Here is a 23,173-nt window from a genome sequence, read left to right as displayed (position 1 = left end):
CTGTAGCTGCTGTGTTGCCCCTGTTCTCCTCGAGCTCGCTGTACACAGCTCCCCTCGGCCTGCAGCCCAGGAGCTGGCTCTGGTGAGGGGACCCATTTGTTCAAGATGTCTCACCTAAAATCCCAGCCTGGCAAGGAAGACTCCCCGCGAGCACGTTTGTCCCAACTGCTATGTCTGAACACATCAGAGCTGTCTTTTCAAGGCAGGTAAACGTCCCAGGGCTGCCCTGGCCTTTCACAACTTGTATGCCTCTCCTCTCTTGAGGAGCCCAACCTCAGGAGCTTCCTCCCCTGTTAGGTCCATCACAGCTGGAGGTACTGACCCCAAAGTTAGGGTGGGAGAACTAAGGATTTCCGTTCCTGGTTAGGGAATGGTTTTGGAGTCGTCTTGGTTACTATATTTTAGTCCCTGTCTTTAGAGCTACCGGGAGAGTGGCATTAATACTCTGTGCTGAGAGAGGGGAGTCTGATTTACTTCTGAGTTCTCTTAACCTGTCAAGTATCATCAAAATCTTGAGAGGTCTGCCAAAGCCTTTCAGAAGTGGTGAGGGATGTTCACCTTACCTATACCTTTCTCCTCTCCTTAACTATACCTTTCTCCTCCTTTCCTAGATTCACCATCTGAAGGTGTTTTACTGTTCCTCAGCTGTAAATATGAAAGCTACCCCTGTCTGTCCCCGCAGCACCCTCACCACCTCTGGGGTGACCACTCAGGGCGCTGTGGTCAGAGCGGTGGCTCTCTCAGATGGTGGCTCTGCTGCGCAGAAGAGGGCAGGTGGTGATGCACCAGAGCCTGTTTCTGAGCTCCTGGTCCCCCAAAGCGAGGGGTAGCAGTGTGTCCCCTCCTGGGTCAGGGAGGCCATTTGAGCTGAGCTGCCTTCTTCCCCATCCCTGGAGCTCCCCAGGAGGCTGAAGGCCAAAATGTTTGCTGTAGGGGAAGGGGAACCTCTGCTAGTGACACCAAGGCTCTTGGAGTGGAGTGTTGGCTGGAGCCCATGCCTCGTGCTGCAAGGCGACCTGGGGTGCTGCCCAGGGATCCGGAGAGCCTCTGGCATGGGGGGAGAGGAGAGATGTGCCTTTGCCCTGGCAGACCCAGGAGACTGTTGGTCAGCAGTTGACAGCCCTGCTCCCTTCAAGATGTTTCCAGCGCAGGCCTGAAGCTCCATTCCCAGGCTGACAGCACAGACCCCCAGGAGGAGTCTGCTGCCCACCCCGCCCTCCGGCCGGAGCTCTTCTTTCTGGAGCTTCACTGCTTTTGAAGCTGGTAATTGCCAGTCTTGGAAGTGCAAACACGATGACCCGGTGCTGCCCAGCATGGGGGTTAGAGCTCCTCGCGTCCCTTCTTTCTGCTCCTTTCCCTGTAGGCATGTTTCCAGGGCTCCTCGTTCTGCTGCATGAATATTCACCAGGCACCAGCTCTCCAGCCGCAGGATTTAATCAGAAAGGCTGAGCATTCGTGATTAAAATGCCTCCCAGGGGGGTCAGTGCCTCCAGCCAGCTTTGGGCTTTCTTTTGGTAGCTTTATTTTTCCCCCCCCATTTGCAGTAGGTCATTCTCTTAACCATCTGCTTTCCCTTGGATGGAGCCGAGGGGGAGGCAGCCCTGGGTGTGATGCTGAGGTGGGACAACATGTTATGGAGGAGCTTACCGGAGAGGGCTGTGGGGCCAGGACTGGTCCCACATCGCTGTGGGGAACTGGGAAAGGGACACTTGAGCTTTCCTGATGTGGGCTGGGCGATGCCAAAGGCATCGGCAACCCTGCAGCCTGCCTTCTTCCCTGGCCACAGCCTCCTTGCTCCTCAGAGGCGTTGCTGGACTCCAGCCTGCCCCAGAACTCAGCGTCGCATCAGCCAAGGCCTAATAACAGCCATAAATCAGGCGGATGTCTGCCTGCCTGTTGCTGGGCACTGAGCAGCCCTCGGGGAGAGCGAGAGCTGTCCCTCGGGCCTTGCGGCTGCTTCTGGGTGAACCGTGAGCCGGAGAGAGGAGAGCGGGAGGCAGCTGGGCTCGAACCGAGCTCACGCTTGCCGTGGCCAGAGTGGCAAACTGTGAGGAGGGGACAAAGGGAGAGGAGAGGGAGTGGGGACACAGCGTAGCTTCCCACCGAGAAGGGAGCTGGTGTCCAAATGGTGGCATCCTGGGGTGCTGCCTCACCAGGTGGTCCCTCAGGGAGGGGTGCCAGGCCGCTGGTGGCTTGGGGAGCATCTTAAGCCAAGCGTGGCTGAGACGCGCTTGTGGCTTTCCCCTCGCTCCACCTCTCCAGAGCCGGGTGTTCTTGGCAGCCTGTGAGGCTCTTGCAGAGAGAAGGTGCCTCAGGGACCACAGGTGATGGTGCGGGTTCCTTGCCCTGAGCACAGGCACGTCTGAGTCCCCCGGCACATCCATCCAGGTGCTGGATGGAGCTGTTTGGTAGCCATTGCTCATGCTAGCAGGGTGTCACACAGAGGGGTGGTTTCTCACCTTGCTTCCATATGGGGCAGGAGCAGTTTGATTTCAGAGAGAAGCAACCCCCCCTTCCTCCAGGAGATTAGCTCCTGGGTGACTGTACTGGCACCGCTGCTCCCCCAGCCCGGTGCGAGCCTTATCTCCACAGCACCAGCCCCGGCATGAAGGCTGGTGCCTGCGCAGGAATTTGCAGGGTCGCCAGAAAGCGTTCACCTTCTGAAGAGTAGAAGAGAGAGAGGCGGGGGGGAAAAAAGGGAGACATTTCAATCTTTAAATCCTCCTGCACTGCAAACTTCAAAAGGGGCTGAGGGAAATCAAAAGGCTTTGCAGCGCAGCAGCCGTGGGAGGAGAGGAGCAGTAAAGGCAGCTTTGCACATGAGGCTTGGAGCTGGGGCACGGATGGGGGGACGGGGGGCTGGCATTTACACCCCTGTTCCTGTTGGGGCTGGGACTGACTAGGGTGCTGGGAAGCCTGCTGCCACTTCTGTCACCTTGCACTGGGTTGCAGGAGATGAAGCAGGGTCTGGCTGGGTTTGCCAGGCTCGTTTCACGCATGGCCTCAGCACGGGCTGGCCAGGGCTGTCTGGTGGCAATGGTCTGGTTCGTTAGTCTGTCCTGTGCGTCCTGGTAGCGACGCTCATTTGAGCAGCCTCCCAGGTTACATCTGTGTGCAGGAGATGTGCCACGCAGTTACCTCCCGCTTGGAAGGGCGGGCAGGCGAGGTGGGGTGGCACGGGGCTGTGCTGCGCCTTCGCACGGCCAAGGACGGGATCATCCTGAAGACTGTGGGTGCCCTCACTGCTCCGAACAGCACAGGGTGGTGTCATACCCAGGCCAACGGATGGGCAGCGGTGCGGTGTGTGAGTAAACGAGCAGCTCTCCTGTGTTCACGCCAGTAATGCACTGTGGTCCCTCCGGCACCACTGTAGGCTAGACTGGACCATGGCACCTTTGGTGCAGGATCCTTCTAATGGGGTGGTCACACCATTGCGCTTGGTTATTGCCCACACGGCCACCCGCTGGGCTATGAACAGGCAGAGCTGCAGAGAGCTCGTCCTTCAGCTTTCCAGCTGCAAGGCAGAGGGGCAGAGCACGGGGTGAGGCAGAGCGGGGGCTGCCCTCAGTGGTGCTGTGGGCATCTTTGCTTTAGCCACTCTTCCCCTGAAGTGAGATCCACCCTCCTGCCTGCCTTTTTACAAGCCCATCTCCCATGTCAGCGTGTAAATTGGGGCCCAGAGTGTTGAACCTGTCATGGATGCCCAGGAGAGGGTGCGGGAGGCTGTCTCTACAGAGCTGATTTACCTGCCAGGGGTCAGCGTGGCGGATGGGAAAAGGTAAGCGTCCCAGAAAACTCCTTGCCCATCGTTTGGGTGGCCTTGCCTGCAGGGAGGCGCAGGCAGCAGAACCCAATGTCCCTAGGGTAAGGGAGCAGCTTGCGTTTGCCACTCATTGGTCATGTGTAGGGGATGTTACAGCAAGGTTTGGTACCCAGGGATAGTCCTGGGAGTCACTGTCGATGTGTCGATGTAAATATTGTCTCGGTATGATGATGGAGAGCCAGGTTTCCAAGGGAATGTCGGGGTTTGGGGCTCTCAGGTGGATGTGGGGTGGGAGGTGGGAACAGCAGGTGACAGCTGTGTGCTGCCGGTGCCCAGGGGGCACCAGCGTTGGGGTGCTGGCAATGGGCTGGAAGATGGATCGCCCCATTTCACCAGGAGCGGCGAGGTTCTTGGTGAGCCTCATCGAGGGTTTCTGGGGCCACAGAGGTTGGCGCTGTGCTTGCTTCACCATGATGAAGGCTGGCTCTGCCTGCCGGAGCCTGTGCTGGGGGCGGAGGGCACTCAAGGCGGGGGACTGGGAGAGATGAGGTGTCCTGGAGCAGCAGGCAGGCTTCTCCCCACTGGGTGCCCCAGCCAAAGCTGCTAGCAAAGGTGCCCAGGGTGGCCTGAGCGAGGGGGACATTGGCAGGCTGCTTTGTGGGATACCTCCCGGCAAAGCCACTGACTGGGGTCACATGGAAAGGAGAGTTAATGACTGAAAAATAAAACCACTGCCCAAACTTCTGCCTGGGCGGAGAGGGGGAAGAGTGACAGTCCCAGCAAAGGGCTGGACAGCTTGCATTTGGGCAGCGTGAAGTAGTGAGGCTCGGGAATGGGCTGGGGCAATTGTGCGCTGGAAGGGACTGGTGGGAGTTTTATCTGAGCGAGGAATGGGGCTTTCTGCTTGTCAGGTCCCCATCTGGGGTAATTACAGTCTCTGTGTCTCTGGGAGGGGTGCTCTGTGCCTGCCTGTGCTTGTAGCAGGGTTTTCCTGGAGGAATTAGGAACATGGTCACATCTGTCCGTCTGTCCAGTTCCCATCTTGGCTAGTATTTCCTCTTTTGCAGCAGGGTATGATGCTCCAAGGTAGCAGAATCCGTTGGGTTTCTGGGAGTTGGCTGGGTAGGGTGAGGCGGGGGGCCCCAAATCACGTAGCTGCTGGGGTGGGTGCTGCGGTGGGAGCTGTGCCATTGCCTGTCCGGGCTGGTGCTGTGCTGCGTGTCCAGCCTGAGCTGCTGGCACGTGAGCGTGCTTATCGTGGGGGTGAGATGCTGCTAACGGCCAAGGGCCTGGGAGAGAGCAGGCGGGCACGCTCCAAGTGTGAGTGCACACTCCTGGGTTCGCGCCTGGGAGATCGCTTGCACGGTGCGGGGTCCCGAGGGGAGGGAGTTTGTTTCCAAGGAAAATAAAGATTAAAGAGAATTAAACAAACCAGAGATGGGCCGAGGAAGGAGGAGATGCGGAGCAGATGGTGAGAAGGGGGAAGCAGGGAAACCGGCACAAAAGCCTTGGAGACCCTGGAGGAGAGAGGAAGGAAATGGCAGGAGGAGAGCGCAGGGAAAGGCAGTGCGGGGGAGGCAGCCAGGGCACAGTGGGGGGGCAAAACACCCCAGGCCCTGGCATCGGCTCCCGTGTTTGCCCAGCCTCCTGCTGGGACTTCCTTCTGCCCAATTCTCATGAGCATCTTTTGTTCCTGAGAGCTCATTTTGCTGCCGAGATCCAGGACAGGGAGGAAACCTCAGTGGAGAGCCTGATGGGAGGGAGAAGGTGCAGCCACACCAACCGCTCCCCTTCCAGCCTCGGTGGCACCCTGCTAGCCCCTGGGGCTGTGACTCCAAGGTTCCTTAGCCAAGGACCTGGGCCTTTTGGGGGCTGCACTGGGGTGCAGGGCCCTGCTCTAGGGTGGGAGGGAGGAGACACTCCAAGCAGGAGGCAAAAGACCTGCAGTGTGTCCCTGCTCCCTCCCACAGATGGGATCCACAGTGTGACAGCCCAGTGTGTCTTGCGGGTGATCATCATCACGGAGGAGATGTTGGCCAACAGCATCACGGTGCGGTTGGAGAACATGTGGCAGGAGCGCTTCCTCTCCCCGCTGCTGTCCACCTTCCTGGAAGGGGTGGCCACCGTGCTCGCGACACCTAAGGAGGACATCTTCATCTTCAACATCCAGAACGACACGGACGTGGGTGGCACAGTGCTCAACGTCAGCTTCTCGGCCCTGGCACCGCGGGGCGGGCGCTACTTCAGCTCGGAGGAGCTGCAGGAGCAGCTGTACATGAAGCGCATGGCGCTGACGGGTGCCTCCATGCTGGAGGTGCTGCCCTTTGATGATAACGTCTGCCTGCGGGAGCCCTGCCAGAACTACATGAAGTGCATCTCCGTCCTCAAGTTCGACAGCTCGGCCCCCTTCATCGCCTCCCCCTCCACCCTCTTTCGGCCCATCCACCCCATCACCGGCTTGCGGTGCCGCTGCCCGCAGGGCTTCACTGGGGACTACTGCGAAACAGAGATCAACCTCTGCTACTCCAACCCCTGCCTGAATGGTGGGATCTGCACCCGCAAGGAGGGAGGATACACGTGCGTTTGCCGCCAGCACTTCAGCGGTGAGTGCCTGGGGCGGGGGGCCGTGGGGGCACAGGTGAGCAGGTCCCTTGGCGTTGCTGTCACCATGGTGGGGTGCTCTTCCCAGCAGGATGGCGGGTGTCGGAGCCCCTCTTTGCCTGCGGAGGTCCGGCTCTGCTCCCACCTCTCCGTGTTTCCATGGTGCTGGATGTGCAGGGCTGAGGTTGCCATAGAAATCTGTCTTGTAGGGAGGTGGCATGAAGGGCTCCTGGGGACCCTGGCCACCACCTCCCAGCCTTTTTCACAGAGCAGGAGGATCAAGCTGGACTGTGCCCTTCCCTACCCTTCCCTGCCCCATGCCAGTGGGACGAAGGGCTCTGGGACCATCAGAGGTGCTCGTTTCAGCCTGTGCTAGTCTTCAGCCGATCTGGCAGAAGCGTGGAGCCCCTGCTGGTCCCATCTGTCATGGGTGAGCTGCTGCCCACCCAAAACAGAAGAGGAGGCTGGGCCTAGCTGCCCCACCAGGCAGGATCTAATCCAGGCAGATCTGGCCCTAGCCATGGGGGGAGTCCCTGTGCCAGCCGGCGCCTTGTTGCCACAAGTCCCCAATAGGCTGTGAAGACCCATGCCTGGCCACTGGCAACCTGGGGGTGAGGGAAGGTGGCCTGTGGCTACTGGGGAGGGAGCCCCTGCCATGCCTTCTCTGTGGGGAGCGAGCACGGCAGCAGATGGCTGCCTTGGAGCTGCTCTCCTGGTGGCTCCTGGTGAGATAAGCAGAGTCAGTGGTAATTAACCCCCGTATTTGAAGCGTGAACAGCCATTAGCAGAAGGGTTAATGAGCTTGTTTCCCTGTCACTTCGTGCTGTCTCCTCATCCTCCTTGCACGCCACAGAGCAAGTAATGGGAGCAGGGCCTGGGGCGCAGGACTGCAGCTGAGCGGTTCCCCGCGTGCTGTGGGGACAGCACGGGAAAAGGGGCTGGCCAGACCCCCTGCACTGCACTGCTGAGCTGGCTTCGGGCATCCCCATTACCGATGCCAGCGACGTGCAAGGGTATTTGGTGTCCCTCATCCGGCTGTTTTCTGCTCGGCTTTTGCTCCTACGTTTCTGGAGGTCCAGGAGGTTCCTCGTGCTGTGGGTGAGACTTTCATAGCTATTGGCAGGGGATCTCGGTGGCGCTGGGCTGTCCCCATACCCTGGAGCCAGGACTGCAATGCCTGTCCCAGGCCTGTGCGGTGACAGTGTCTAAGGAGGCACTCTCAGCATCTCCAGGACTTCCCTGGCTTGTCCTTGCCTCTCGATCCTTAGGGCTGTGCAGCCCAGCTGTGGCCAGTTCCCTCCTGTCCCATTCCCATGCCATTCTGGGTCCAAACTTGCCCCTTCAGCTGAAGCTGGCATCCCATCCAGCCCAGGGGCTCGAGCTGCAGGGCTGGCGGTGGTAGCTAGCTTGTTGGCTACTGTGGGGAACACCTGAGTGACACCTGGGTTGTCACATCCTCCACGTGTCCCCAGCTGCCCCACAAACTCCTGCCCCTTAGCTACCCTGCCCCAAACCCAGTCTGAGGTCTGCACTCCCAGGGCAAGGAGTGGACGGGTGACGGCTGTGTGTGTGCCCCTGGTCTGAGACATGTCCCAAGCCTCCCATCTTGCTCCCCCAGGTGAGAACTGTGAAGTGGACAGCCGCTCAGGTCGCTGCGCGCCCGGCGTGTGCCGCAACGGTGGCACCTGCACCAACAGCGCCGACGGGGGCTTCCGCTGCCAGTGCCCGGCGGGTGGCTTTGAGACGCCCTTCTGCGAGGTGTCCACCCGCTCCTTCCCACCACGATCCTTCGTCATGTTCCGGGGCCTGCGCCAGCGCTTCCACCTCACTCTCGCCCTCTCGTGAGTCCTCTCCCTCCTCTGCCGGACACTGGCACCCGCTGGCTTACCTGGCCCCGCTCTGGTGGCTTGTGCACACCCTGTGCCTGTCCAGGGATGCGCTGATGCTCTCCAGACCCCTGTGTTACTGGCTTTGCCTCACCACAGGGCCGCCCTGGTGCCTTTAGCCAAAGGGCTCTGAGTCTGCACTGGCATGTCTCCCCTGCCATCAGCTCATCCCTTCCTTCAGTCCCTCTCCCCTTCTCTGCTGCCAGCTCTCTGCCTCCGTGCCAGGCCCCCATACTCCCAAAACGTTCTCTGGATCAAGCTTCCAGCCCCTTCCCAGATGGGCTTGCACCCGGGGCCGGGCCGGGGTCTCACCCTGTCCCTGTGCTGGGACCCTGGTGTGTGACGCGGGAGAGCAGGGATCTCCGCATGCTCCTTGCGCACACCCTGCCCTCCCGTTTCCTCCCTCGCCCCAGGTTCAGCACCGTGGAGCCCAGCGGCCTCCTGCTCTACAACGGGCGCCTGAACGAGAGGCACGACTTCCTGGCGGTGGAGATCATCCAGGGGCAAGTCCAGCTGAAATACTCCACAGGTAGGCTCGGCCCTGCCTGTTGCAAGATTTGTGCCGTGGGAGCTATGAGAAGGCCTGCGCTGAATGGGGAGAGCGGAGAGGACGGGGTGCTGCCCTGGACGGAGCCTGCGCTAAGGGAGATGGGGTTGAGAGAGGTGTTGGTGAGCATCAGTGGATGGCACAGAGGGTGGGTGTGTGTCTCGGGACCATCCCTAGGCTTAGGAGCGCAGGTGTAGCAGGGGAAGCGTGAGCATAAACCGGGATAAACCCTTTTGGAGTCTCCGCTGTTGTTCTCCATTATGTCATTGGGAGGTTCATCTCCTGCCTTATCATGAGCCAGTCTGGAGAGGAGGAGCCTCTTGGAAGGGTGTTTGCCATCTTGTTGGTCTCATCCCTGCTGCCTCCTGCCATTGCTGTGCCCATCCTGCCTGCTCCGAGGGGTGTCGGGACCAGCTGCCAGGAACACCGGGCCCTCACGTTAACAACTGGGGCTTCCCTCACGTCCTGTGTCCAGTGCTCCTCCCCTCTCCCCTGCACGTAGCGCCTGGTGGCCGTCCTGCTGCCGCTCTGGTTGCACTGGTCTCAGGGCAAGGCTCAGCAGTGAGTGGCTGGTGAGGGGCTGGCCACATGGTGCCAGGGCACCCTGGCCATCAGCCTGGATGGGGGAGCCATCCCGGGGTGCTGGCTGCCGGTCCCAGGGCTGCACTTCCCCTCGACCTGCTCCTGCTGCGCGGCTGCAGCAAGCAGGAGCCAGCATGCTGAGCTTGTCTCCCTGGCGCCCTTCTCCGTCCCTGCACGAGGGCATTGGCAACACGGAGGGGTTGGTGCCTGCAGGAGGGGCGGGTGCGTCCGAGGGCGCTTTCCTCAGCGTGCCGTCGTCCCTGTCTCCGCAGGAGAGTCCAGCACGGTGGTGAGCCCCTACCTGCCGGGGGGCGTGAGTGACGGGCAGTGGCACACGCTGCAGCTCCGCTACTACAACAAGGTACGTGCACCCTGGCTGTCCCCTCACGCATGTGGGTCTCCCTTCCCGTGAGACGTGAGCAAGGGGCTCCGGCTCTCCTGTTCTCTGGCTCTGCCCTGTGGGGCAGGCTGTGGAGAGAAGGTAGATGAGGTTTTCTGCCTCTGGGGATGCGTGCAGTGGAGCAGAGAGCCGGGTGCAGGGGGAGGTTGACCCTCAGGACCACACTTGGAGGCTGCAGGAACGTGCTCCAGGCAATGTTCTTGCCCCGTGTCCATCTCTGGCGCTGCTTGCTGAGCTCGGCTGGAGATGTCCCTCCTGCTTTGCTCACACCTCCAGCAGCGCGGCAGTGCCTGGGCCATGCTCAGGCCCTTTCCTTGCTGTTGTGCGAGCCCATGGGTGCCTGGGTCTGGGGACACGTGTGCTGCTAACACCCCGTGTTTGGTTTCAGCCCAAGGTCAGTGCTCTGGGGGTGGTGCAGGGCCCCTCCAAGGACAAGGTGGCCATCTTGACAGTGGACGAATGTGACGCCTCAGTGGCCCTGCAGTTTGGCAGCGAGATTGGGAACTACTCCTGTGCCGCAGAGGGTGTGCAGACCAGCTCGAAGAAGTGAGTTCCTCAGGGACTGTTGGGCACTGCTGCGGTGGGGAGAGGAGCAGGGCACTTGGGTCCCCTGCGGAGTCAGCCCTTCTCATCTGTCATCTTGGTTGTGTGTGCCTGTCCCTGAGCATGTCTGCTTCTGTCTCCCATCTCACGCTGTGGAGCCAGCTGGCCAGCCTGAGGTTGATGTGACTCTTAAAGCCCTGGGTTTCTGTCCTTGTAGGTCCCTGGACCTCACAGGTCCCTTGCTCCTTGGAGGGGTCCCCAACCTGCCAGAAAACTTCCCCGTCACTCACCGGGACTTCGTGGGATGCATGAGAGACCTGTACATTGACAGCAAACGCATCGACCTGGCCTCCTACATTGCCAACAACGGAACTACTGCAGGTACTGGTGCCTCTGCTCCTGCCAGCCCCTGCCCTGGGAATTGCCCCTCCTGCTCACGCAGCAGCACTGCTGGGCTCTAACAGCAGTGGGGCAGAACAGCTTCCCGTCAGGGAGGGGGACATCCAGATCCCCCTAAATGAGCCAGTCTCCATTCCAGCTAATGTTCTGGAAATGTCCCCTGATCCCAAGTGCAGAGCCTGCAGAGGTGGCCTGTCTGGGAGATGCTAGGTGGTCTAGCTCTGCAGTGTCTTTCTTCTGGCATAAGGAGCGGCAACAGCCTTCATCTTCATCCCTGAGCAGGCAGGGTCTGTGCTGAGAGGCTGAGCGGCTGGGCTTGCCCCTCTGGCAGCCAGGGAAAGGGCTGGTGGGCGATGGTGCCTCTCCGTATGGGCTGGGGGGAGGTGGTGAGCACGTCAAGGCTGATGTGGGTGACTTTGATACCTCCAGGCTGCCATGCCAAGCACACGTTCTGTGACTCCAGCCCCTGCAAGAACGGCGGCACCTGCTCTGTCAGCTGGGGGACCTACTCCTGCCTCTGTCCTGTTGGCTTCGGGGGCAAAGACTGCCGTCACCGTGAGTGAGCGGGTGCTGCTGGGCATGGGCAGGGTGGGTATGGGCAAGACTGTGCTGGGTTTGCTATGGAAGCAGAGCAAGTGGTCCATGTGAGCTGAACTAGCTCTGTTGTCCCTGCATCTAGCGCTCCCTGCGTAGTGCCCATCCTGTCTCCTCACCTCCACTTTCCTTTCCAGCCATGCATCATGCCCACTATTTCCAGGGCAACAGTGTCCTGACCTGGGACTTCAAGACAGACATGAAGATCTCAGTGCCGTGGTACCTGGGGCTGGCGTTTCGGACGCGCCAGCCGGATGGGGTGCTCCTGCAGGCCCATGCCGGCCAGTACACCACCCTGCTCTGCCAGGTAGGGCCACAGCCTCAGCCGCAGCACTCTGCCCCAGCTCCACTGCCGTCTGCCCCAGGAGAGCAGGCGGACCCTGCCCTCCGTGTTGACTCCAACCCAAGCAGAGGGTGGTTGTGGGGAGAGGTGTTTAGCAGGGCTGGGTTTCCCCCCCCATGCTCAAAGCTGAGAAGGAGGATAGGCTGGAGGCAGCCAGAATTGGCGAGGGCTTTGCTCACTGCTGCTGTTGCTGACTCCCTCTCTGCAGCTGGCTGGGGGCCTGCTCTCCTTCATGGTGAGCAGGGGGTCCGGGCGCAGCACCAGCCTCCTCCTGGACCAGCTGCAGCTCAGCGATGGGAGATGGCACGACCTCCAGCTGGAGCTGCGGGATGTCCGCAGTGGGCGAGACTCGCGCTACGTCATCACCCTCACCCTGGACTTTGGGCTCTATCAGGTAAATGCTGCTTGAGACCCTGGCACCAGGACAGGAGCCATGGGGGATGCTTGGCATATGCGGGCCGGGCTGGGCCTCTGCGCCCTCAGAAAGGGCTGGGGCAGGAGAGGGACAGGGCTGGGGCAGGGCTGATGCTCATGTTACTCCTTGTCCTTCTGCAGGACACAGTGGTTGTTGGAAACGAACTGCATGGTCTGAAGGTGAAGCACCTGCACGTGGGGGGAGTCCTGGGCTCTGGCGAGGTGCAGAACGGGCTGAGGGGCTGCATACAGGTGAGTCCATTGCTCTGAGCTTTCCCTTTCCAGCAGGTCTGTTACATGGAGGGGTGGAAACACGACCTGGCAGCTGCTGCCAGCGTCTGTCCTGCTGGTGACACTCTCTCTCTGAGCAGTCAGGCCTCTGAGGTGCCGTGGGGTAGCCATAAATCAGTGCAGCAGGGATAATAGGGGGTGGCTGTCCCGGGGGGTTTGTGAAGGGCAGCAGGACTGGAGCCTTGTGTGTGCGTCCTGGCTTCACCATGAATTTGTCACCTGCATTGCAGGGTGTGCGACTGGGTGACAGCATCATCGGGACTGCGCTGCCCAAGCCCAGCCATGCCCTGCGGGTGGAGGCTGGCTGCAGCGTGCCCAGCCCCTGCGACTCCAGCCCCTGCCCGGCCAACAGCGTCTGCAAGGACGAGTGGCAGAGCTACTCCTGCGTCTGCCAGCCAGGTAGGGCCTGCAGTGCCCTGCCACCCCTTTGCTTTCCATGCCTGTGTGTCTTCTCCTCTCTCTGTGGCTCCCTGCTGACCTGTGACTGCTCTCCTTTCCATCCCTTTGGCAAGTCCTGGGTCCCGAAATCCCTACCAGATGCTCATTAGATTTTGCGGGGAACAAAATCCCTCTTGAGCCCCCTTGAATCCACCCCCTTGGTGCTCTGGCTCCTCTTAGGGGGAAGGTGCTCGCTTTACACGGTGCTCTCTGTCCACACCTCAGGGTACTACGGAGGGGACTGTGTGGATGCGTGTCACCTCAACCCCTGCAAGAACAAGTCAGTGTGTCGCCGCAAGCCAGGCTCACCCCTGGGCTACGTGTGCGAGTGTGGAGGAAACTTTTTCGGGCAGTACTGTGAGCACAGGTGAGATGCGGAGAACAGGGCGGAGGCCATGGCCTCCATGCCTGGCTCTGTGCTGCCCAGCTACACGACCAGGGACCTCTCAGTGCCACCTGGCTCCTTGGAGCTGCTAAGCAGCTGGGCTGGTGGCATTTGGTTGTTGTAACACCAGAGGTATTTCTCTCCCTAGGATGGACCAGCAGTGTCCAAAGGGCTGGTGGGGAAACCCGACCTGCGGGCCCTGTAACTGTGATGTGAACAAGGGCTTTGACCCTGACTGCAATAAAACCAACGGGCAGTGCCACTGCAAGGTGAGGAGCAGCTGTGCCCATGGAGACATGGCCCATGACTTGCCTGGATCCCTGTTCATCCTTGATGCTGTTCCTTTGTCCCCTCCAAAGGCCTGGCAGCTGCCCAGGCCCTGCTTTGTGTGCCCACCTCTGGGCTGGATCCATGCTGCAGCTCTTCTGTGCAGCCCTCCCGCCCCAACATGGTGATGATGGGGGCAGTGGGGGTCCTTGCAAATCGTGAGAGCCTGGCCCTTCTCTGCTCCAGCTCCAGTGGTTCCCCAGGCGCTGGCCTCAGCTGCTGTCCCAACAGGCTGTCTGATGGCTGTCCCTGTCTCCCCCCAGGACTTCCACTACCGCCCCAAAGGCAGTGACACCTGCCTGCCTTGTGACTGCTACCCTGTGGGCTCCACCTCGCGCTCCTGCGACAAGGAGACGGGCCGGTGCTACTGCCGTCCCGGAGTCATCGGGCGCCAGTGCAATAGCTGCGACAGCCCTTTTGCCGAGGTGACACCCAGCGGCTGCGAGGGTGAGTGTGGGCATGGTGGGGAGACGGTGCTGTGGGGCTTGGCATCAGGAGCCTCCTGGTGACCAACCCCTCGGGGTGTGTGTCTCCATAGTGCTCTACGATGGCTGCCCCAAAAGCCTGAAGGCAGGTGTGTGGTGGCCCCAGACCAAGTTTGGCTTCTCGGCTGCGGTGCTGTGTCCCAAAGGCTCCTTGGGTGAGTGGGGGATGCGATGGGGAGGGGAGGGGGCAGCCTGACTGTTCTGCTGGGGGCTGTAGCAGCCCCAGCAATGTCACTGTGTTCTCGTGCTGTCCCAGTCCTGTTTAGCTGGGCTTGAGGGCTGGGAAAAGGAAGTTGGAGGAGAAAATTGCCACAGCCTGGGGGAGATCAGAGGGGCCTGGCCGCGGGGCTGGGGAACAGGCTGTAGGGTCTAGGTCCATCACCCAGGCCCGGGGCTGTGCTGTTCCCTCGCCCTTGGTCCCCACCTGCTCCCTGCTGCTTTTCAGCGGGCTCGAGGTTGGGGTCAGGCCTGGCATGGCAGCTCAGCACCCGCAGCACCTTGCTGGGGCTCCGCCGGCCCCATTCTCAGCGTGCACTGCGGGGACAGCAGGGCACAGCGTGCCGTTAGGTGCATGTCTCGGTTAGCAGTCACATCCTGAGTTGGAGGAGGCCGTCCTTGGTGACGGCAAAGGTGCGAGCAGGATGTCCGGGACTGTACGGCAGCGTGAGCCCCGGAGGACAACACAAACCCTGTCCTTCTCCAGCCGTTCGCCCCGGGAGGAGGCAGTTTCGGCTCCTAACTGTTGTCGCTTCTCTCCCTGGTTCTCTCGCCCTCCGTGTTCAGGCTTGAGGGGTGCAGGTAAGGTTGCTCCCGTCTTCTCCCCCCTGTGCTGTAAGGGCTGTGCCACGCGGCTTTCCTTCCCTGTTCCCTGCCTGGCACCCTGCACACCCCTGCGCTTTTCCTGCCGCTTCTGGAGCTGCCGAGTGTCTTCCCAACGCTTTGCCTGGCCTCACCACTCCTACACACCTCTTCCCTGTTCCCAGCACACTAACCAGCACAAACCCAGCTGCAGCCGCATGCAGCCCCTGCCACCCGCTGTCCTGAGCCTGCAGCTTTGGCTCTGGGCAGGTCCGCGCTCTGCTCCTCGCCTGGGATGGATGCTGGCTCTCCCGGGCTGGTACCTGCTTGCTTAGACTGGGAGGGAAAGGAGCTGATGATGAGCAATGCGTAGTGAGGCCAGGGAGGAATGGCCGTGGGGTGGAGGAAGGGGGAGCTGTTTGAGCTGGGGGCAGTCGGACGGGAGCAGGAACTGATGGACATGCTCAGCACAAGGTTCTGTTCCCTCTGCCCAGCTGGCAGGGGGAGGCAGAGGGACGCCAGGGGCTGGATCCTGCCCAGATCTGCAGCTGAGCTGATCTCTTCTCTGCCAGGGCAAGGCCAGCAGTGTGGAGGTTTCTTTGTTTTCCCTGCTCCCAGCTGCAGTGGCACTAGTCTCTGTGCTTCTGCAGCTGGGGGAAAGGTGGTTGGGGAGGACAGCTGGGAGCTGGAGATGGTGGGAGGGGGCATGTTACTCACTGGGGCTTTTCTGAGAAGCAACTGGAGTCCGCTCCAGGCTCCTGCTCCTCGCCCTGGCCACACTGCTGCCCTCTCCCAGCCATGGGCACCTGGGTGGGCTCCTGTGCCCTGTTGCCTTCCCCAGGAGGGGTTCCACAGTCCTGCCAGCTACACTGGGGTCGCCTGGGTTCCTTTTGCTCAAGGTGCGTGTGCTGACACTCTCAGCCCAGGACACTGCTCTCCGTGCCAGTTTTAGCAGCGCTTTTGGTGGTGGTGAACAGGTGATCCTATTCATTGCTGGTGCCTCCGTTGCTGTGCAGTAGTGCTTGGGCCACAGCCAGGGAATGGGGTCTTGTGCTGGGTACTGAACCCACACGGTGGGGTCCTCCTCCGTCCCACTCGCCTGCAGGGGCTTGTCTCTGAGGCGGGTTTGCCAGCCCCGCAGCAGGGGTGTTGTCCTCCTGGGGTGACTTTGCCCTGTAAAGAGAGGCAGGATCTCAGCAGGCATTGCAGGCCGTCAGCTGGGGGATGCTTAGAGCTATGGGCTTCAGTATTTTGGGGCCAAATGTGCCTTGAGGACACGGACGCGTCCCCACCAGGAACCAAGGGCTTCTCCAACCTGAGCCCTGCCGAGTCACTTATTCCTCTTTGCAATTCTGTGTGATGGCGCCTGGTGTGATGCAGCCCAGAAGCACACGTAGAACCCAGCTCCTGGAGGGAAGGGACGGCAGCAGCTTGCTGAGATGATGCAGACCAAGGGTGGAATGGGTTGCACTGGTGCAAAGCAGCAGGACAGCCCTGGGGTGTTACAGGCCCTGCCCTCGCTTGCCGGTGCTGTTGGTGCAGAGGGTCCCTGCTGGGGGGTGCAGCAGAGGAGCCGTGTATCCCGTGCTGAATTTCAGACATGCCCTTCTTCTTGGTTTTAGGTGCAGCCGTCAGACACTGTGATGAGGAGAAGGGCTGGCTGGAGCCAGATCTTTTCAACTGCACTTCACCTGCCTTCAAGGAGCTCTCCACGCTGGTAATCCTCTCTTGTCTCTGCAGCCCTGACACAGCAGGAGCCAAATGAGCCAGGGCTCACAGCCAGGTTTCAAAGAGCTCAGCTCCCCATGGGCACCTAGAGTAGGAGAGGGCCTTGCCACGGTGCTTAGCACCTTTATCTTCTCATCTCCTGCCCCCAGACTCATCTGTGAGAGCACTCATCTGAGCTGAAGTTCACTTGGCTTCATCTAATCGAAGTGTCCCCATCAGAAATGACCTGTGTCCTGCCCCAGTATTTGAGGGGAAAACAAATAATCCTGGGCAGGCCTGAATGGTTTGAAGCTGGCAGGATGTCTGCTCCGTGGGACATCTGTAGCTCCCAGACTCTGCCAGTGACAAATCCGTTTGAAATATCCAGGCAAGTTTATTACAGACTTGCATCTTACCCGGGCTGAATTGTAACTGAAGCCAGGAGAGTTTCCAGGGAAGTATCGCTAGATGCCTGCCCTGTCCTTTCCTCTCCTTGGCCTCTGTCGTGTACAGCACTGGCTTAGCTGGGCCCGTGCAACCCCTGGTGTGTTGCTGGAGGCTGGTTGTCTGCCAGAGATGCTCCCTGTTCTAGCGACCACCACTGTGAGTGTCTGTGGCTTGTGCTGTGGTTTCAAAAACAATCTCTGGGCCAAGCAGGGCCTGCAGCATCCCAGTTTCCCAGTGAGGAACCTGCTTGTTTAATCCCCTCCTTTCTCCCCACTGGCAGCTGGAGGGTTTGGAGAGGAACGAGACTGAGCTCAACACAATTGAAGCCAAGAAGCTGGCCCACCGGCTCCGGGCTGTGACGGACCACATGGACCACTACTTTGGCAATGATGTGCACATCACTTTCCGCCTGCTGTCCCGTCTCATGGCCTTTGAGAGCCGGCAGCATGGCTTTGGCTTGACAGCCACACAGGACGCGCACTTCAATGAGGTGAGTCCTTCCCCCAAATCAGAGTGGCTTCTAATGCTTCTTCTCTTTGTAGCCACCCTGAGCTTGGGTCTTTGAGGGGCTTGAGGATGTTGTGAGAGCACGTCAGGAGCACTGGGCTCCCCAGTGCGGCACAGACATTGGCCCACAGGAGCAAGACCCATGGAGGTCACCTGCGTGGTTGGGGCTGGAGCACAGGGTGGATGAGGAGAGGCAGAGAGCTGGGTTTACTCAGCCTGGGAAGGCAAAGAGAGGTCTTACCGCTGTCTGCAAGTCCCTCATGGCAGGGATGCAGGAAAGATGTCACTGTAGGACACTGATGAGTGTTGAGGGTGAGGGCCCATCATAGCGGAAAGTACCTCTTCCCTGAGCCCTCGTGCAGCCAGCTGGGCAGAGAGCACAGTGCTGCAGCCTGGGGGTGGTCAGGATGGGGCTCAAAGGCCGTGCTTCCCTCACTCCCTGCCCCTGTGTGTCTCCCATGCAGAACCTGCTGCGTGCAGGCAGCTCCGTGCTGGCGCCTGAGAACCGGGAGCACTGGGCCATGCTGCCACACAGTGAGCATGGCAGCGCCAGCCTCATGGAGCAGCTGCGGGACTACTCAGGCACGCTGGCCAGCAACATGAAACTCACCTACCTCAACCCTGTTGGCGTCGTCACCCCCAACATCAGTGAGTAGGAGCTGGCTGGTGGAGGGGCCTGGCCGTGGTGGTGCAGAGCCACTCCTCCATCATACCCTGTCCTCCTCATCTCGCTTCACCTCAGTGAGGGTGCTGATAACATCCTTTTTGTCGCTCTCAAACGTGGGGAGATGTTTGTGAGAGACATCCTGGTCCCATCTCTGCCTGGAGTAGGTTACGCACCACTGAGAGCAACAGAGCAGGAGTGTGCTGCCTGCTTTGTTACCTCCCAGTCCAGTGAAAAAGCTGCTGGCCTCAGTGGCAGAAGTACCCTGCCCTGTGGCAGAGCAAGGGTTTGGGCTGGGAAGGAGCACTGTGGGTGCTGGGATCTCACGTCATGCCCAAACACGGGACGTATCCCCAACCCAGCCTGTGGCTCATACAGTCCCATTGCCAGTGACTTCAAACCTGGGGTGCCCTGGAGCATGGCTGCTCTCCAGGTGGCTGCCCTAGAGCTGACTTTCACTCCCTCGCTCCTCCGCAGTGCTGACCATCGATCGCATGGAGAACCACTCCCATATCCGCCGGCGCTACCCTCGCTACCACAGCAGCCTCTTCCGGGGCCAACCCGCCTGGGACCCCCACACCCATGTGGTGCTGCCGCTGTCGGTGCTGAGCCCCCCGAAAGCTGAAGGTGAGCATGTGAGCATCATTCGGGGAACAGCGTGGGTGGGCGCGGAAGGGGAGATGTGCCCCTGCTGAGACCTAGCTCTGTCAGAGGTCCACAAGTTGCCCTTCAGCGCTCGGAGCTTCTGACTTCACCACATCCCAAAGACTCCGGGTGGGCTCACAAGCTGCTTTCAGAACAGCATGTGAGTGTTCTCACCATCCCCTTGTGTGCCTCAGCTGCCTCTACAGCGGTGCCCACACTGGCTGAGGGCGAAGGGAACTACACTGTGGAGAACGCCTCCCCGAGGCAGGCGCTGCCAGAGCCCGAGCCCGCTCTCACTGTGATCATCCTCATCATGTACCGCACCCTGGGGGGGCTGCTGCCTGCACGCTACCAGGTGGATCGCCGCAGCGTCAGGTACGTCCTCCTCCCCTTTGCTGGCCACAAGCGCCCGTGGAGAGAGGCTGGCTGGATACTGCTCTGCCCCCTCCAGCAGTTGCTGAGTCTGTCTGCAATGGCTTGGGTTTGGTTCCTTGCGGTGCTCTGCTTGTTCCCCACCTTGGCGTTGCTCTGCCCCATGTTTCTTGACTGCATGGCGCGGGCTGGGTAGAGCTGTTCCCTCTGGGACATTAGTGCAGGATGTCTGGGAAGTCCCCAGAGGGCTGCAGCTGCCAGGCATGGTGGTGGTGAAGCCCTGTTGCTCCTTACAGGCTCCCCAAGAATCCTGTGATGAACTCCCCCATCGTGAGCGTGTCTGTGTTCAGCAATCACACCTTCCTGCGGGGGCCCCTGGACACCCCTCTCGTGCTGGAATTTCGCCTGCTGGAGACAGCCAACAGGAGCAAACCTCTCTGCGTCCAGTGGAACCACTCCAGCCCGTGAGTCAAGCACAGCTGGGCCACTTGCTTTGAGCTGCTTTCCCCAGGCACCTCCTCGTTCCCCGCGTCTCCCTGGCCATGACAGGCTGTGCGCCTGGGTAGCACCGGGACATGGGGGTTTCTGCCCTCTCCCAGGGCATTTGTTCCTGCTGGGAGGGCACAGCAGGGGTCCCTGCAGGGCTCTGGCTCCAGTACTTCAGCTGTAGGAGTGCAGTTGTATCTGCTGGTAGAAAAGCCGTGCCCATCACGCCTCTTCTCTGCAGTTCCTTCCCCACACACCACACTCATCTGTCTTCTCTCCTAAGTGCGCTCTGCTTTTTGGTGGCTGCAGGACCAACCCCTCTGGCTTCTGGACAGCCAGGGACTGCGAGCTCGTGTACCGAAACACCACACATGTCCACTGCCAGTGCTCCCAGTTTGGCACCTTTGGGGTTCTGATGGACAGCTCGCACCGAGAGGTAACCGCGGCCTTCGGGGCTGTGGGTGGTGGGGGCTGTTAGCCACTGGGTCCCAGAATAAGCAGGCACAGGCAGAAAAATCACTGTGGGACACAAGTAGAGTCTGAGGGCTCAGCAGGCGTCCTGCCTCTCCCCCTAACGCAGCTTTTTGCCTTTGGTTCTCTGCTTCTGCAGCAACTGGAAGGTGACCTAGAGACATTGGCAATTGTCACCTATTCCTTGGTGTCTCTCTCCTTGGTGGCTCTGCTGCTGACCTTCTCCTTCCTGACCTGCCTCAAAGGCCTCAAGTCCAACACATGTAGCATCCACTCCAACATATCGGTCACCCTCTTCTTCTCTGAGCTGCTCTTTCTCCTTGGCATCAACCACACTGAGAACCAGGTCTGTGGGCTTGAACAAGCACACCCTTGGGGGTGGGGGTGAGGCGTGGATGATGCAGTTAGCCTTGGCACAGCGGGACCATCTCTGAGTGGCTTTTGTCTCCCCAGTTTCTTTGCACTGTGATTGCCATCCTCCTCCACTGCTTCTTCCTCTCCACCTTCGCCTGGCTGTTTGTCCAGGGCCTCCACATCTACCGAATGCAGACCGAAGCCCGCAATGTCAACTTTGGGGCCATGCGTTTCTACTATGCCATCGGCTGGGGAGTGCCTGCCATCATCACCGGTAAGAGCTACTTGTCCTACAGCCATGCCAAAAGCACCGGTTCTCAGCAGCCTCCTGATCCCCTGGTGTTGCCCGTCTCGCTTACCCAGTGAGGAGAGCTGAGGGTGGGCTTGCCACAGCCAGCGGTGCTGTGGTGGTCAGCTGAGGACCATGTATCAAGAGCTGTCGTCTTGCCTCCTGGGGAGAAGTAATTCCTCAGCGCATCTCCCCATGGCTTGTTTGATGGGCATGGGGCTCCTGCTGTCCCAGGGCTTGTGGTTAAGGTCTCCTCGTTTCCCAAGCCTGCGTGCTTGAGTGATCTGTTGCTGGCAGTGAATGCCTGCTGGGCTGCGCTGTGTCAGGGACCCCTGCGGGAAAGGAAATAACGATCTTGATGCTGGGTCTTGCAGTCCTGGCTCTTTCCCCTGTGGCTGTAAGCCTGTGCACACGAGGAGCAGCGAGAGAGTCCCTTCACGGCCTTCAGTGCTGCGATGGGATCAACTTGGCTTGGGCAAGTCCAAAGCGGTTGGGTCTGGACCTGACCTCTCCCTTCCTCCCGCAGGGCTGGCCGTTGGCCTGGATCCTGAGGGCTATGGGAACCCTGACTTCTGCTGGATTTCCATTCATGATAAGCTGGTCTGGAGCTTTGCAGGCCCCATTACTGTCGTCATTGTGGTAAAACCCTGTCCTGTTTCACCCACAGCCCTCTCCTGCCTCCCTTCTCCGCACCACGGGCACTGCCCCCTTCCTTGGCTGCCCACTGCCTGCCCCCTTTTCTGTATTCTCCTTCCTCAGTCAGAGGCCCTCTCTCTGTCCCTCCTCGCTCCAGCCAAACTTGGGGGAGGCCATAGCTCGGGCGTGAAGGGGAAAGGAAGGGACGTTTGCATGGGCCTGGTGGACCTGGAGTCTGCCTGTGCTCTGCGCTGGGGATGTCAGGTCACAGCCGGCCCTTGGCACAGCCTCTAATCAGTGCCAACGCTTTCAGATGAATGGGGTCATGTTCCTGCTTGTGGCCAAGATGTCCTGTTCCCCAGGCCAAAAGGAGACCAAGAAGAAATCGGTTCTGTGAGTATTAGTGGCCAAACTCCCGGCAGAGTTCCTGTGGCTCGTGGGTTTTAGCATTGATCATTAGCAGTGATCATCCTCCCTCTTCCACCATCGCAGAGTGTCCCTCTGTGCATCAGTGTCAGCCTTGCAGCCGCTCTCCTCTCCCACACCTGCTGGCCACATTAACCCTTCCTAAACTTTGTCCTTTCCTCTTATTCCTACGCCCCCATTCTCCACACTGTCCCGCCAGCCTGTCCACCTTCACCGCCTGCCCTCACAGCCACCCCTTATGTCTGCGTGGATTCAACGCTCAGCCCTTACCAACTCTCAGCACCTGCTGCTGCTTCTCCTACATGTTCGTTCTGAGACCTTTCCCCGCTCCCTCCTGGGCCAGCCCTGGAGCTTGGCTCAGCTCTCTGTGGCTCCAAATGACCCGTGTCGTTTGGGCCCCTGTGTTTGCCATGTGTGATCCAGAAGGGAAGGTGCGGGAGCTGGGGGGAGCCGAACCGCTGTGCAGAGATGAGCCCGCAGCGCTGGGCACAGCAGGGAGGGCTGGGCAGGATTGTGCTTTCCCTTCTGGATCTCTGTCTGCGAGCACTAGACTGTAGATTAACAACACGCACTAACCTCTCGGTGTGTGTCTGTGTGCCTGTCTGTCTGTCTCTCTCTCTCTCTCCAGCATGACGTTACGGAGCTCCTTTGTTCTGCTTCTAGTTATTAGCACTACCTGGCTCTTTGGCCTCTTGGCTGTCAACAACAGTGTCCTGGCTTTCCACTACCTCTACACTGTCCTCTGCAGCCTCCAGGTAACTGCCCGGCCTCTGCCAGGGGAGGGCACAGGTCAGCCCAGGAGAGCGTCCCTGTGGTCCCCACGGCCGTCTCTGGAGAGTGGCACACCACGCTGAGCCCCCAGCATCCCGCTGCGCTCCTTGTCCCCTCCCTTGTCACCGCTGCAACAGCGAGTGCCTCCTGCCAGTCCTTGCTGCTGTGCCCGTGGTGAGCAGTGGCATGGAGCAGGAGGTGGCTCCAAGGTGCTTGCTTCAGAGGTGACATCCAAGGGGCATCGAGGACCATCTCGGGAGGGAAGGGGTCTCCCTGCTCTCAGAGAGCAGAGCAAAAGAGTGGCCTGCAACAGAGGTGTCAAACACCCCAAATGTGACCCACGGCAGCACCCTGCGGATCTCCTGCCACCACCGTGGCTGGTGTTGCTGTAGGGGACCCTGCCAGCCACTCGTTGGCCGCTACCAGCAAAGGGAACACCCCCACCCTTTCCTCCTTCACCCGTGGCCACCATGGGGGTTAGCACTGATCAGCGTCAAGGGGCTCTTTAGTGCGTCCCTGTCCTGGTGGCCACCAGGGCCAACACACTGGGCTCTGGAGGAGCCAGGGAGCGGCCAGGATCCGGTGCTGCGGGGCAAGCAGGT

The 23,173-nt window shown here is 60.2% G+C and overlaps 1 protein-coding gene across 6 annotated transcripts in view; it reads left to right on the top strand.

Annotated features, from left to right (window-relative positions):
• Positions 1-23,173, top strand: part of CELSR3 (cadherin EGF LAG seven-pass G-type receptor 3) — a 34,871-nt gene that overhangs the window by 5,426 nt on the left and 6,272 nt on the right. For 2 of the 6 annotated variants that reach the window (XM_063348220.1, XM_063348219.1), the window contains exons 2-29: positions 5,734-6,366; positions 7,983-8,205; positions 8,664-8,779; positions 9,652-9,740; positions 10,168-10,325; positions 10,540-10,703; positions 11,151-11,276; positions 11,453-11,622; positions 11,867-12,052; positions 12,214-12,324; positions 12,594-12,762; positions 13,027-13,168; positions 13,335-13,455; positions 13,777-13,960; positions 14,052-14,153; positions 14,782-14,796; positions 16,419-16,513; positions 17,231-17,440; positions 17,922-18,105; positions 18,599-18,748; positions 18,961-19,141; positions 19,435-19,602; positions 19,934-20,060; positions 20,235-20,441; positions 20,549-20,723; positions 21,265-21,377; positions 21,688-21,767; positions 22,429-22,555. In XM_063348220.1, the coding sequence (XP_063204290.1) occupies positions 5,734-6,366; positions 7,983-8,205; positions 8,664-8,779; positions 9,652-9,740; positions 10,168-10,325; positions 10,540-10,703; positions 11,151-11,276; positions 11,453-11,622; positions 11,867-12,052; positions 12,214-12,324; positions 12,594-12,762; positions 13,027-13,168; positions 13,335-13,455; positions 13,777-13,960; positions 14,052-14,153; positions 14,782-14,796; positions 16,419-16,513; positions 17,231-17,440; positions 17,922-18,105; positions 18,599-18,748; positions 18,961-19,141; positions 19,435-19,602; positions 19,934-20,060; positions 20,235-20,441; positions 20,549-20,723; positions 21,265-21,377; positions 21,688-21,767; positions 22,429-22,555 (4,526 nt within the window). The remainder of the gene's footprint in view (positions 1-5,733; positions 6,367-7,982; positions 8,206-8,663; positions 8,780-9,651; positions 9,741-10,167; positions 10,326-10,539; positions 10,704-11,150; positions 11,277-11,452; positions 11,623-11,866; positions 12,053-12,213; positions 12,325-12,593; positions 12,763-13,026; positions 13,169-13,334; positions 13,456-13,776; positions 13,961-14,051; positions 14,154-14,781; positions 14,797-16,418; positions 16,514-17,230; positions 17,441-17,921; positions 18,106-18,598; positions 18,749-18,960; positions 19,142-19,434; positions 19,603-19,933; positions 20,061-20,234; positions 20,442-20,548; positions 20,724-21,264; positions 21,378-21,687; positions 21,768-22,428; positions 22,556-23,173) is intronic. The other 4 variants (XM_063348223.1, XM_063348221.1, XR_010072816.1 and 1 more) reach the window with 3 other exon arrangements.

The sequence above is a fragment of the Chroicocephalus ridibundus genome, chromosome 10 (genome assembly GCF_963924245.1).
Source record: "Chroicocephalus ridibundus chromosome 10, bChrRid1.1, whole genome shotgun sequence".
Classification (NCBI taxonomy): domain Eukaryota; kingdom Metazoa; phylum Chordata; class Aves; order Charadriiformes; family Laridae; genus Chroicocephalus; species Chroicocephalus ridibundus.
This window is presented reverse-complemented; position numbering and strand designations above follow the sequence as displayed.